General features: G+C 44.0%; 1 protein-coding gene across 1 annotated transcript; it reads right to left on the reverse strand.

The window, feature by feature from the left end:
• Positions 1 to 7,520: 7,520 nt before the first annotated feature.
• Positions 7,521 to 8,228, reverse strand: HDGFL1 (HDGF like 1). Its single transcript, XM_068960942.1, has one exon. It carries the CDS (start codon positions 8,226 to 8,228, stop codon positions 7,521 to 7,523), a length of 708 nt encoding a protein of 235 aa, XP_068817043.1.
• Between the last annotated feature and the right edge of the window lie 4,316 nt (positions 8,229 to 12,544).

Raw genomic sequence — 12,544 nt, forward strand, 5'->3', positions numbered from 1 at the left:
TCAGTCGCTCAGTCGTGTCCGACTCTGTGACCCCATGGACTGCAGCACACCAGGCTTCCCTGTCCATCACCAACTCCCGGAGTTCACCCAAACTCATGTCCATTGAGTCGGTGATGCCATCCAACCAACTCGTCCTCTGTCGTCCCCTTGTTAAGTGTAGTCTTGTTAAGTTTAGTCCCCTTGTTCAGTGTAGTCTTTCTTTAAGGTGTTTTTTTTTTTTTTTAAATTTTTATTTAGTTTTACTTATTTATTTTGGCTGTGCTGGGTCTTGGGATCTTGGGTGCTGAATGGGCTTTCTTCTAGTGGCAGTGCTGGGTCTTCTCACTGAGGTGGCCTCTCCTGTTGCGGAGCATGGGCTTAAAAGTATGTAGGCTTCAGTAGTTGCAGTTCCTGGGCTCCAGAGCACAGGCTGAGTAGCTGGGCACATGGGCTTAGTAGTTGCTCCCTGGCATGTGGGATCTTCCCCCAAACTGTGAAAGCCAAGCAGTTATTCCATTTCTGATCATTCAGCAGATTGTAATTTAAAAAAAACAAAAAACAAAGTGATTCACACTATGGAACAGTGACTCATCTTTTCCAATTTTTTGTTTTTAAAGTATATTTGAGGTGCAGTCATCAAAGCATTCACTGACTAAAATCAGTGCTTTGGGGTCTTCCCTGGTTGTCCAGAGGTTAAGACTTCACCTCCCAAAGCAGGGGGTGTGGGTTCGATCCCTGGTCAGGGAGCTAAGGTGCCAGGAGCTAACATGCCTCTTGACCAACAAACCAAACCAAACCAAAATGAACAAAAAACAGAAGGAACATTGCAAGAAATTCAATGAAGTTTTTTTTTTTTTTAATGGTCCACATCAAAAAATAAAAAAATAAATTTAAAAAAAGTCAATGCTTTTGTCTCAGCCTCTCAGGGTAAAACAAGGATGAAAAAAAAAAGTGATGATAAGCCTAGGGCTGAAATACAAACATCACAGAGGAAAGGCACATGAAAAAAACTGCACCAAGAGCAGAAGGAATGACTGAAATATACTAAGCACCAGGAGAATCACAAGTGGAAGGGGACAAACAGGCCTTGCTGACAAGTGATGAGCAGTGAGAAAGTAGCTGAGTTGAACATATTTTTTAATGAGATGTTAAGTAGATCACCAAGAGAGGTAGGTAATGACTGTGATGAAGAGTTGACCAGGGTGCGAAAAAAAAAAAAAAAAAAGCAAAATTAAGTGACACTTGGTAAATCACAGGAGGACATGAAACCTAAGAGAGCTTCTGAAAAGAATGGTCCATCCCTCGTTACACACTGATGCCTTTTAGTAATCAAATTGGGCAACTCATTAAAATTATGTGTGAATAGATAGATACTCTGGCAAAAAGGCAAAGGAGTGAGACAAAACTAAAGCAATACAATGGCTATATCCACAGATGCAGAAAACCAGCTCTGGAAGATTCTGGAGGAGATGGACTGGAGAGATACTCATTGGAAAACAGTGAAAGGATCCCCTGGGAATAATAGGAGCAATGAAACTGGCCACAGGAGGGATGTGTCATGCCAAAAGATAAGTTTAAAATTGGATGTGTTTGCATGAAATAATTCAGTTAACATCAAGGGAATTTAAAGAAACTAGTTGAAGGAGTCATGTGAGTAAATGAGAGGATAAAATTTGTTTCTCTCTGTGTATGGACAGGATAAATACAGGATTTTTCCCAACCAGGAAACTGGGCATTGGTCAGTGGCTTCCAGTGTTTTCCTAAATAAAAGTGATGCACTGGGCCATAATTATTTCAAATGGTATGGTTAGTTCTCTGGATGACACAGAAAGGAAGTAAATTTACTTGTACAGTATGCTGATTTTGTGTTGGGTCCCCTTTGATATTTTAACATATATGAAGTCTTTGGCTACACACAACAAAACTGTCACATAAAGGGCATGATCACCACGTGTAACTGGAGGAACCTGAAATCACACAGTTTTCAACAGCTTGGAATCACCTCTAAGCATGGGTGGCTCCAAAGCCAGGGGCCATCAAGCTGCTTGCTGCATCAAAGGAAGTTGAGAATAAAGTATCAAATTATTAAAGAGAAAATGTAACTTAAGGAACTGGATATTGCATGTAATATGCTTATTCACACTCAGAGTCAGATGGCCAAATTGGATAATTTGATTTATCCTCCTAGGGTCTTGCTAAGGCTTGTTATTTAATGAGACCAACACATACCTCTATATAATAACAAAAAAAATCTTTAAAAATGGTACACACATCCACTTAAAACATCCGTAGTGTGTTTTACTAAGCATAACAAAATTCCCCATTTTTTCTCAAAGGGCTGGGATGAGGGTGAGCAGCAGGACTTAATTCATTCGTTTATTTCTTTATTAACAACCATTTATTGACTGCCTGGTCTTCCCTAGTGGCTCAGATGGCAAAGAATTTGCCTGCAATGCAGGAGACCCAGGTTTGATCCCTGGGTTGGAAAGATCCCCTGGAGAAGGGAATGGAAACCCACTCCAGTATTCTAGCCTGAACAACTCCATGGACAGAGGAGCCCGGTGAGCTACAGTTCATGGGATCACAAACAGTCCAGCACAACTGAACAACTAACACATACACACATTGTGTGCCTAATGTGAACCAGGAACCTTGCTAGATTCTTAGAATAAGCAAAATGATCATAGTTCCTGTCTGCTGAGAAGGTACAGCCTATTGGTTGATACAAACCAGTAAATAAGTTTTACTGATTTACCGAGAGTAAGAGAGCATATTTTCTTTCTCCTCTAGTCTAGCGGAAGGGTAAAAAATAGACAGGAAAGTAGAATATGATCAGTATGGATATAAAGTTCTCCAGGAACACCCAGAGTGGCCCTTGCCTTGAGTACTTGGCCAGGCTCAAAGACGGCGGCAAAGTCATTTAAACACAAGGACAGTATGTGTGCATAGCATGTGTAGCAGAAAGTTCTTTTACTAAAGTGATGACAGTGAAGCAAAGAGAAGGTGCCCTATGTACCCTGAACACCTACTACAGTTTCAGGAAACTTAAAATGGATGTATGAACCACAAGGAAGAATGTGTACTGTGGATGAGAATCTGCAGAGGCGTGAGAGCTGAAAGAAACAAAATTTACAACCCTCAGTGGCATCTTAGTCCCCTGCCAAAGTGATGTAATCACTGATGCTTGTGTGAAATACCAAATACTTGGAAAGCCTCACAGAAAGCAGAACGCTAAATATGTCTGCAGATCACTGACAATGTGATGAACACACATTTACTTGGAATGCTTGAACACGATCTTCAGAACATTCATGAATGCATCTGACTGAATACCCCCAACAACGCATCAGTAAAAGGCCAGGAGGTGCCCTTTGTTCAGTAAAGTAGCTAATTCTTGATCAGTAATTTTGTCACTGAGACATGCTTGAGAAAATAAAAAATAGCACAGAATTATGGGAGATTTTAAAATCAAAGAAATTTTTAGGAAGCAGTGTCTTTTTCAGTCCACACGACATTCCCTGGTCACCAAAGCATACATATAGGGCCTCCTGCCCAGAAGAAGAAGGGTAAGAACACAGATTTTCCATGTCTCCCTTTCTTTATTGGGCTTTTGTATGTGTGTGTGTTTCCTAACTCTTGTGAATCATTCTTTAGGTGCACTATTACTTAGGTCACCATTTTAACTACAATATTATACTTACCAAGAAGGCTGCTTCCTAATAAACACTAAAGTTTTCTAACTTCAACATTTAAACAAAAAAAAGAAAGAAAGAAAGAATACAAAGAGAAAGACTCAGATGGTATAATAGTAATTTCACGTGATGTCATTCAGGTTATTGAATCATTTCAGAAGATGTACCTCCACAAAAACCTTATCAAACCTGCATGCCTGCCTGTGGCAAATAGTTATCCATATTCAGAATTCCTATAGTCATATACTTCTTGAAAAATACTGAATGTGCAATTGTCTTCATCATTTCACAAAGTCATTTAATGACAAAACAATTGTCAAATGTCCCAAATGGTTTTTCTTGCACACCCACAAGCAATGTTTGATAATATATTATTTGCCATACAAATTTCTAAATGGTCACTTCAAAACAGTAGAGCATGAGTACTTCCATTTTATTCAATAAGAAATTTTATACAATAGGGAATGATAAAAACAAAGCACCCATGATTTACAAGAAGAGACACCTGCCTTTGAATTTTGGTTCATTGTCTAGTTGTCTGACCTTGGGAAAATAACAACTCTGACCCTCATCTCTCTCAGCTTTGCTGATTAGGTACCTAACTGGGTAGTTGTATTAATAAAGACATTATGTATAGAATACAGTATACTGGCCTGACTCATTTTAGAGACTCAGTACTAGCTACTCTCATGATTACTTGTTACTGATATGAAAATAACATTTTTTTAAACCTCTGATTTCATGGTATTGTTTTTCTGAAGGGCTTCCCTGATAGCTTAGCTGGTTAAAGAAATCCCCTGCAATGCAGAAGACCCCGGTTCGATTCCTGGGTCAGGTAGATCCTCTGGAGAAGGGATAAGCTACCGTGGGCTTCCCTTGTGGCTCAGCTGGTAAAGAATCCATCTGCAATGAGGGAGACCTGGGGTTCAATTTCTGGGTTGGGAAGATCCCCTGGAGAAGGGAAAGGATACCCACTCCAATATTCTGACCTGGAGAATTCCATGGACTGTGTAATTATGGCGTCGCTTTTCTGAATGTGCAACTCATGGGGAGAAGCTTAGGCTTGGACTAGCAAAATTTGTATTTGCAACCTGAGTGTTCTGTGAAGTGCAAGAAAAGCCAGAGTTGCTCTCTGAATCAGAGTTGCTTCCAGTGGGAAATTTGAATACTAATACCTACTTGCCAGATTACAATAGTTGAATGGGGCCATTCTTCTCAGTACATAGTAAATGTTCACTGAATAGTAACTGTTAGTATTAATATTATCGTAAACAGAAATTACTTTGCCAACAAAGGTCCATCTAGTCAAGGCTATGGTTTTTCCTGTGGTCATATATGGATGTGAGAGTTGGACTATAAAGAAAGCCGAACACCGAAGAATTGATGGTTTTGAACTGTGGTGTTGGAGAAGACTCTTGAGAGTCCCTTGGACTGCAAGGAGATCCAACCAGTCCATTCTGAAAGAGATCAGCCCTGGGATTTCTTTGGAGGGAATGATGCTGAAGCTGTAACTCTAGTACTTTGGCCACCTCATGCAAAGTGTTGACTCATTGGAAAAGACTCTGATGCTGGGAGGGATTGGGGGCAGGAGGAGAAGGGGATGACCGAGAATGAGATGGCTGGATGGCATCACTGACTCGATGGACATGAGTCTGAGTGAACTCCGGGAGTTGGTGATGGACAGGGAGGCCTGGCGTGCTGCGATTCATGGGGCCACAAAGAGTCGGACACGACTGAGCGACTGAACTGAACTGAACTGAAACAGAAATAGTTGAAAAGCAAGGAATCATCTGATGTATCTGCCTTGGAATAAAACGTATGTGTGCTAAGCTGCTTGTCATGTCCATCTCTTTGCAGCCCCATGGACTGTAGTTCGCCAGGCTCTTCTGTCTAGGGGGGATTCTCCAGGCAAGAATACTGGAGTGGGTTGCCATTTCCTCCTCCAGGGCATCTTCCAGATCCAGAGATTGAATCCCCTTCTCTTCTGCCTTCTGCATTGGCAGGCCAGTTCTTTAACACTAGCGCCATCTGGGAAGCCCTGGAATAAAATAATACCATTTATACAGGGACAAAAAAATAGGACTGTCTTCAGTTGCTAACCAGTACGGTTAGCAATGGCCTGGCAGGTTCTATGAGAAGGACTTGAGTATTTACTAAGTCCTTGTATGCATGCAGTGTTGACCAATACTGAAACTGGAACCCAGCATGAGTACCATTAAGTAGATCCTCATAACCCCAGATACTTGCACAAAGCATTGCAAAGACACAAAGTATTCTGCAGATACTACATTAAGAACTGGAAATAAAAAGTAACTGCTTCCTGAGATCTGGGAGAGCAGCAAGAACAAAAGAAAGACTGAATCTGTTTTTTGGCAAAGCCTGTAGAATATTAGAAACTCAGTTGCTGTCCCAGGTGTCACCATTCCAGCATTTTAAGTTCACTTCTTTCTACTCATTCTAATCAGTGGCAGTAATTATTATAGACAGAGTGAACTGTAAATACCTTAACAGAAGTTTATCGAGAGTGATTCTAAAGGAGCCCTGTATATTACAAATAATTGCTTTTAACATAGGATGTATAGAAAACAAAGAGGAACATTAAAGGGCAAATTCTTCAGAAACCAAAGGAACAGACGAGATTTGTTAAAGTAATCAACGGGTTTTATTTCCTCAGAACTGAAAATATTCAGATCTAAACTTCGAAAGCTACTGTCAACAATATTTCCTCAGAGCCCAAGGGAGAAGGGCATGGGTGAGAGACAAAAGATGGAGGAAGGCAGACAGACCACCAGGAAGAGGTGGGGGAGGGGCCCCTTGTTTTCCTGACTTAGTCGGTTACATATCAGATCTGGTGACAATACTGAGGGGACCAGGTCCGGGGATGTGGGTGGGAAAAAAGGAACAGCGAAGCTTAACTACACAAACGAGCCATGAAACTCCAGGTAGAAAGGGAACCACCTAGTTCATCTCAGAAACGGGTAACTGCAACGGTAAAACGAGGAGAGTGGAGGTGCCCAGTTCTTTTATACCTGGGTGATGTTTATGACTTGCAGTGGCCTTGAGGCTGGGGGAGGAGGGAAAGGGGTGGCCAGGGGTCTTCCCAGAACATCCCGTGAGCCTCTAAAAGATATAAATGGGGACAGATGTTCCTCAGCCTTACAACCCAAGAAGCTGGGCGAAGCTAAGCTTCCGCTCGCGCTGACAACCTGGAAGTGCCACCTTATCTGATGAAAAACTACAACTCCCATAACTCCCTGGGTCAGCAAAAGGGAGGCCCTCCCGCCAAAGCCGTTCACTTTCTCAGAATCTAGGCCTCAGATACCGTGGGCCTGGGAGGAGTGGACGCTAGCTCAGGAAGACGCCACCCTCCTGCCATCCCCACCACCACAGCTTGAGGGTTGCCCCTGCCAGGTCCCTGGACGTGCCCCCCTACCCGGCTCCTTATCCTTCACCCCTTCCGAAACTACCGGCTCTGATTCCAACGTGGACTCCAGAAGGCCTGGGAGGGGAGGGACAGAGGGGCATCAGGAGGTGGAAAACGGCCGGTCTGGGCTCCAACAGAAGCCTTGGCAAACAGTTCCAGGCAGGGAGGGGACACGGTGGTTTCACTCGCCCCAGGGAGCAGAGGCGCTGGCTCACATCCCAGGGTGTGGGGCGCAGAGGTGAAGGCCTGGTGGGCTGCCAGCTCCGGGTCAATCCCCGAGGGCCGGGCAGGAGAGGCAGAGAGGGCGGTGGAGAGCAGGTGGGGTGGGGGAGGCGGTCCCAGTTTGCAGGCCGTGGCCAGTTCCCCCTGTGACAGCCAGGCCGCAGCAGGAATAGGGTGGGGGGCTCTTGTGGAAAGTTTGGTGACTATTGGCTCTCGTGGCCGCCTCCGAAGCCTGGGGCCTCGGCCTCTCTCTCGGCGGACTCTTCCTCTGGCTCCTGCTCCATCGCGGGCAGCCCCCAGGCTGGGCCCGGCCCGGAGGCGGCAGGGTCGTTCTCCGCCTCCACAAGGAGCGGCCTCGCATCCTCGGCCTCCTCGGCGACCGCGGCCGCCTCCTTCATCTCCTCTCCTTCTTCTGCATCAGCCTCCTTGGGACGCTTGGCGACGTCCTCTGGCGGGTCCTCGGCGGTCCTCTTCAGCGGCTCCTTCTCGTTCTCCTCCTCAGCTGGCGGGTCGACGCCCAGCTCCCCTTGATCATCGCCGTCGCCGCCGTTGGTGTGGCTCTTCAGGTCCTCGCCGCCCTCTGCGGCCTCGGGCTCGGGCTCCTCAGCGCAGCTCTTCTCCAGGGCGCACTGGTAATCGGAAGCCTGGACCGTGGGGTTGTTCTCGATCTCCCACAGGCCCTCGCTGAAGCCCCTCCTCTTATTCGGTTTGCCAAACTTCTGCTTGGACTCCTCGTACGGGAAGAGGTGCCTGGGGCCCAGGAAGGCCGTCTCGTGGGTCCCGAAGAAAAACACCTGGTAGCGGTTGGCCTCGGCCGTCTGCTCGATCCTGGCGGGCCAGTGGGCGTAGCCCTTTAATTTGGCGAACACCAGGTCCCCGCACTTGTACTTGCGACGGTAGAATCGCGACATGGCTGTGGGACGCGGCCTCAGCGGCCGAGAAAGGCGACCCACCGTGGCAAGCACGGCGGCGGCCGCTGGGCTGAGGCTGCGCGCGCCTCGCCTCGAGGGGCCTCCACGCCCCCACGCGCCCCTGTGGGCTCAACGCTCCGGCGCGCTGAGAAGGTTCTAGTGCGAAGAGTGCAGTATCTCGGAGAGCCTAAGCCTGTTTGGGCCCAGCACCAACGCTGGAGTTTTTCCTAGAATGAGAGCTTGAGGAGCTTCAGTGTCCCGGGTGGTGGCTCTGCTGTGCCGATCCATCACTAGGCCTCGTTTATTGTGATAGCCAGAGGGGCCTAGAAAGGGAGACATGAGGCAATGTGGCGAGACAACGCAGTGACAGGATGAGCCACCCATTTCCATGAGACTAGTCACAGGTTAGGGCACATTTGCAGGATTGTTAGGGATCCCGATTTGCTCATGACAGAAAACTCCACTCTCGCCTCAGGAGATTCCCTAAGTCAGTGGTTTCACCCCGTTTCTGATTTCCTTGAGAGCTAATGCTGGTGCCTGCAAGGGGATTCAAAAACAGTGGAGTCAGCCACCTTGATAGGATGTCTAGAGGGCGACTCTTTTGGAAACCAGTGTCCTAAAGGTGTAGTACTTTTGGGGAGGAGGCGGTGGCGGGGAGGGGGCGTAGGGGTGGGGTTACGGATGTAGAGAGGCATCATGACAATGTCCAAACTGGCCATGTACTTTAGATGGGATGCTGGTCATGACTTTTTACCCTTTCAACTATCCTTGCATATTTTAAGAGATAAGTCTATGTGTTTATAACATGGAAAGGATGTCAAATGCTCTTAGTATTTTTCTAGGAGAAAATTGAGCTGAAGAATTAGATAGAGGTCTGTTCAGATCAAATATCATGTTGGTATCTGGAACTTCTTGGTTGGGGAGTAGGGGGTGGGCCCAGACTAAAGAAAGAGCATCCTCTAAAGGATAGACTTTTCTCCTTCACTGATATTTATGGGAGTTTCCGTGTAACTGCCCTTGTTACATGTTTGTCTACACTTTTTTTTTTTTGAGCCCTGCTAGCTAGCTATGAGTTTGTACTCTGAAACCTAGCCAAATTTTTTATAAGGGCTGTTATGACAAAGATCTTTCAGTGTCAATTACACAATTTAACTACAAAAGTTTTTTCTTTCTTTTTTTTTTTTTTAAAGGTAACCAACAGTGATTAGTGGAGAATTAGAACCACTGCCCGCCCTAGTTGAACATGACTTTCAGCAAGAGGATCACAGGGGTATAAGCCAAACATCGAAGACTGTTGGAGAGCTGGATCACTGCAGGTGAACAGGTAGGCATTTGAGACAAAAACAAAAACTAAGGAAGGAGAAGTGAAAAGATCTAGTAAAGAAGGATCCCAAAGGGTAATAGATTTTCTGTTAGGCAAAAGGGTGTAATTTTTGTACTGCTACCCGTTGCCCACAATTGGCACAAAAGATGCTGATTTTGAGGACTTTATAACTTAAGAGCAAAGCATCAGGGACTTCATTAGGAGAAATGCAAGCTAGTCTTCAAGTGTTAAATCATGTGTTCTTACATAAGTATTGAAGGCATTCCAGGAGAAACCAGTGGGAATGTGGTATCCTTCACTTGTTTACCAGCCTTGTAAAGCTTGGAATAGATATAATCTTTCTGAGCTTCTATTATAAGATCTTAAGGTGTTTAAAGTAATATTTAGAATTTCCCTCAGGATTTTAAAATATTTATTAATGAGATTATGGGTATTAAAGTACAGACAATTGGTATAAAGTTCTAGAAGGTACTAAAGAGTATGTCATAGAATTTCATTATGGATGAATCGGGCTATTATTATTAGGCTAAATGAAGGAAAACGTATGTCAAAAAGAATAGAGTCATGACTAAGGACACTGAAGAATGAAGAAAGGTTACCTACCAACCATATTCTCTATTAAGCTTGGAATTCCATATGACATTATATATCAGCACAATTTCTATATGAAACAACATAAAAGTTTTTCCTACATGGAAATATTATTTTTTTAAAGCAGTGTTCTTTAAATTTATCACCTGCATATGTGCTAAGTCACTTCATTTGTGTCTGACTCTTTGTGACCCTATGGTCTGTAGCCTGCCAGGTTCCTCTGTCTATAAGATCTCCAGTGGGTTGTCATGCCCTCCTCCAGGGGCTCTTCCTGACCCAGGGATTGAACCTGCATCTCTTACAACTCTTGCACTGGCAGGAAGGTTCTTTACCACTAGCACCACCTGGGAAGCCCAAATTTATTTCCTAATGGTAGCTAATTCCTAAAAGGGGAGGATAAGAGGAAGGTTGAGCAAAGTTGAACGCATTTACAGAGTTGATATCATTTTGACAGATACCCCATTCCTTTTGTGCCTGCATGCTCCCTGATGGAATTAAATAACAGGATCTTGGCTTCTTTTACCCTTGAAACCAACTTGTTCTTAAAGTTATTGTCTGTCTTTTGCTCAAAGTGAGGAGACTACATAAGTAGTAGTCATGATAATTTGGTTAGGTCTATATTTGGCTATTATATAAACAAAGTACTCATGAGCAACTCTCATTATTAATTTTCAGAAACTAGATCTCCATGAGCTCACATATTTCTAATAAAATCAAATGTACTGAGAACATCTATTTGTAGAAAGGACCTAATTGCAGCAGCAGCAGCAAACCTATCAAAACACCTTAGATTCCAGAACAGATAACACATCACAGTTTCCTTTTCTGGAAAACTAATGATAGGATTTAAAAGCTGCTTGGTAACAATTATGAAACATGGGCAATAAAACAATGTAATTGTACAAGAGAGAAAATAGATATCTAATTGATGTTTTCTTGTTTAATTAGTTTTGAATTCAATTACTTTGGTGTAAACTATGATTTAAAATAAATGTAATTGTCTTCTACATGCTTTTGTCTTCATTAAAAAATATTAACTGCCTCTGGGTTTATACAATAGGAGTATTTATACACAGTTGGTATTTGGGATCAAGGGTTTTCTTTTTGAAATGTTCTAGCAGACATAATCACACAGAAAATAAGCCCCTTACTCCACCATGGGTAGAAAATCCCCCACCCTGCTTTCTTTAAAAGTCATAGGAGGTGAGCTACCTCTGTATTTATTCACTTCTTTTTATCAGGGTGAAGTGAAAGTCACTCAGTCATGTCCAACTCATTGCAACCCCATGGACTATACAGTCCATGGAATTCTCCAGGCCAGATACTAGAGTGGGTAGCCTTTCCCTTCTCCAGGAGATCTTCCCAACCCAGGTCTCCCGCATTGCAGGCGGATTCTTTACCAGCTGAGCCACAAGGGAAGCATACTTAGCCTAAACTTTAAAGCCTCAGGGATTTCTGAAATCCACAGGATCTGCTGGGGGTGGATAAATTCTGTATCTGTGGGGATGTCCCACAACTAACCGATAATTTAAGGAATGTTCCTAAGGAGCTGTATCATTATCAATTTGAATGGTGTGTCAAGTCTGTGTCTAATTTGATGATGAGTTTGGGGTCATGGGGAGAGATGGGAGTGCCGATTTTCCAAGTGATGTATGTGTTTATGTGTACTGGTGATTCAGGCCCACTAGGCTAGTCATAAATATCACAGGGTGGAGTGTCAGAAGGGCCATATAGAGAGATCAGAATTTAGTGACCTTGGAAAGAAAATGACCACTATAAAATGAATAAATGTGGCTGGTTTGGAATATGTCATAATGATTTTAGGGCTTCCCTGGGGGATCAATGTTCAAGAATCCACCTGCCAATGTAGGAGACACGGGTTCAGTCCCTGGGTCGAGAAGATGCCCTGGAGAAGGAAATGGCAACCCACTGCAGTATTCTTGCCGGGAGAATCCCCTGGACAGAGGAGACTGGCAGGGCACAGTAAATGGGATCCCAAAGAGTCGGATACAACTTAGCAACTACACACCAGCACAGCAACATACTGATTTTGGGATCACTTAAAGATTTTAAAAATTACTCTTTGGAAAATGTTTTAAATGAAATGTATCAAATAATATTTATTTGAGCTCTGCTATGTGAAAATATATGAGGGTTTTTTCTTTTATTTACATAGTTAGCAAAGTTTAAACAAGTTATCAATGCTGGTGAATATTCAATAATTAGGTACTGGATGTATATAACATCGGAGAAGGCAATGGCACCCCAATCCACTACTCTTGCCTGGAAAATCCCATGGACGGAGGAGCCTGGAAAGCTGCAGTCCATGGGGTCTCGAAGAGTCGGACACTACTGAGCAGCTTCACTCTCACTTTTCGCTTTCATGCATTGGAGAAGGAAA

Source organism: Capricornis sumatraensis, chromosome 22, assembly GCF_032405125.1.
Source record: "Capricornis sumatraensis isolate serow.1 chromosome 22, serow.2, whole genome shotgun sequence".
Taxonomy (NCBI): Eukaryota; Metazoa; Chordata; class Mammalia; order Artiodactyla; family Bovidae; genus Capricornis; species Capricornis sumatraensis.

What these genes read in the sequence shown, in the direction of transcription:
- HDGFL1 (XM_068960942.1), bottom strand. Translation starts at nt 8,228, where the DNA reads ATGTCGCGATTCTACCGTCGCAAGTACAAGTGCGGGGACCTGGTGTTC.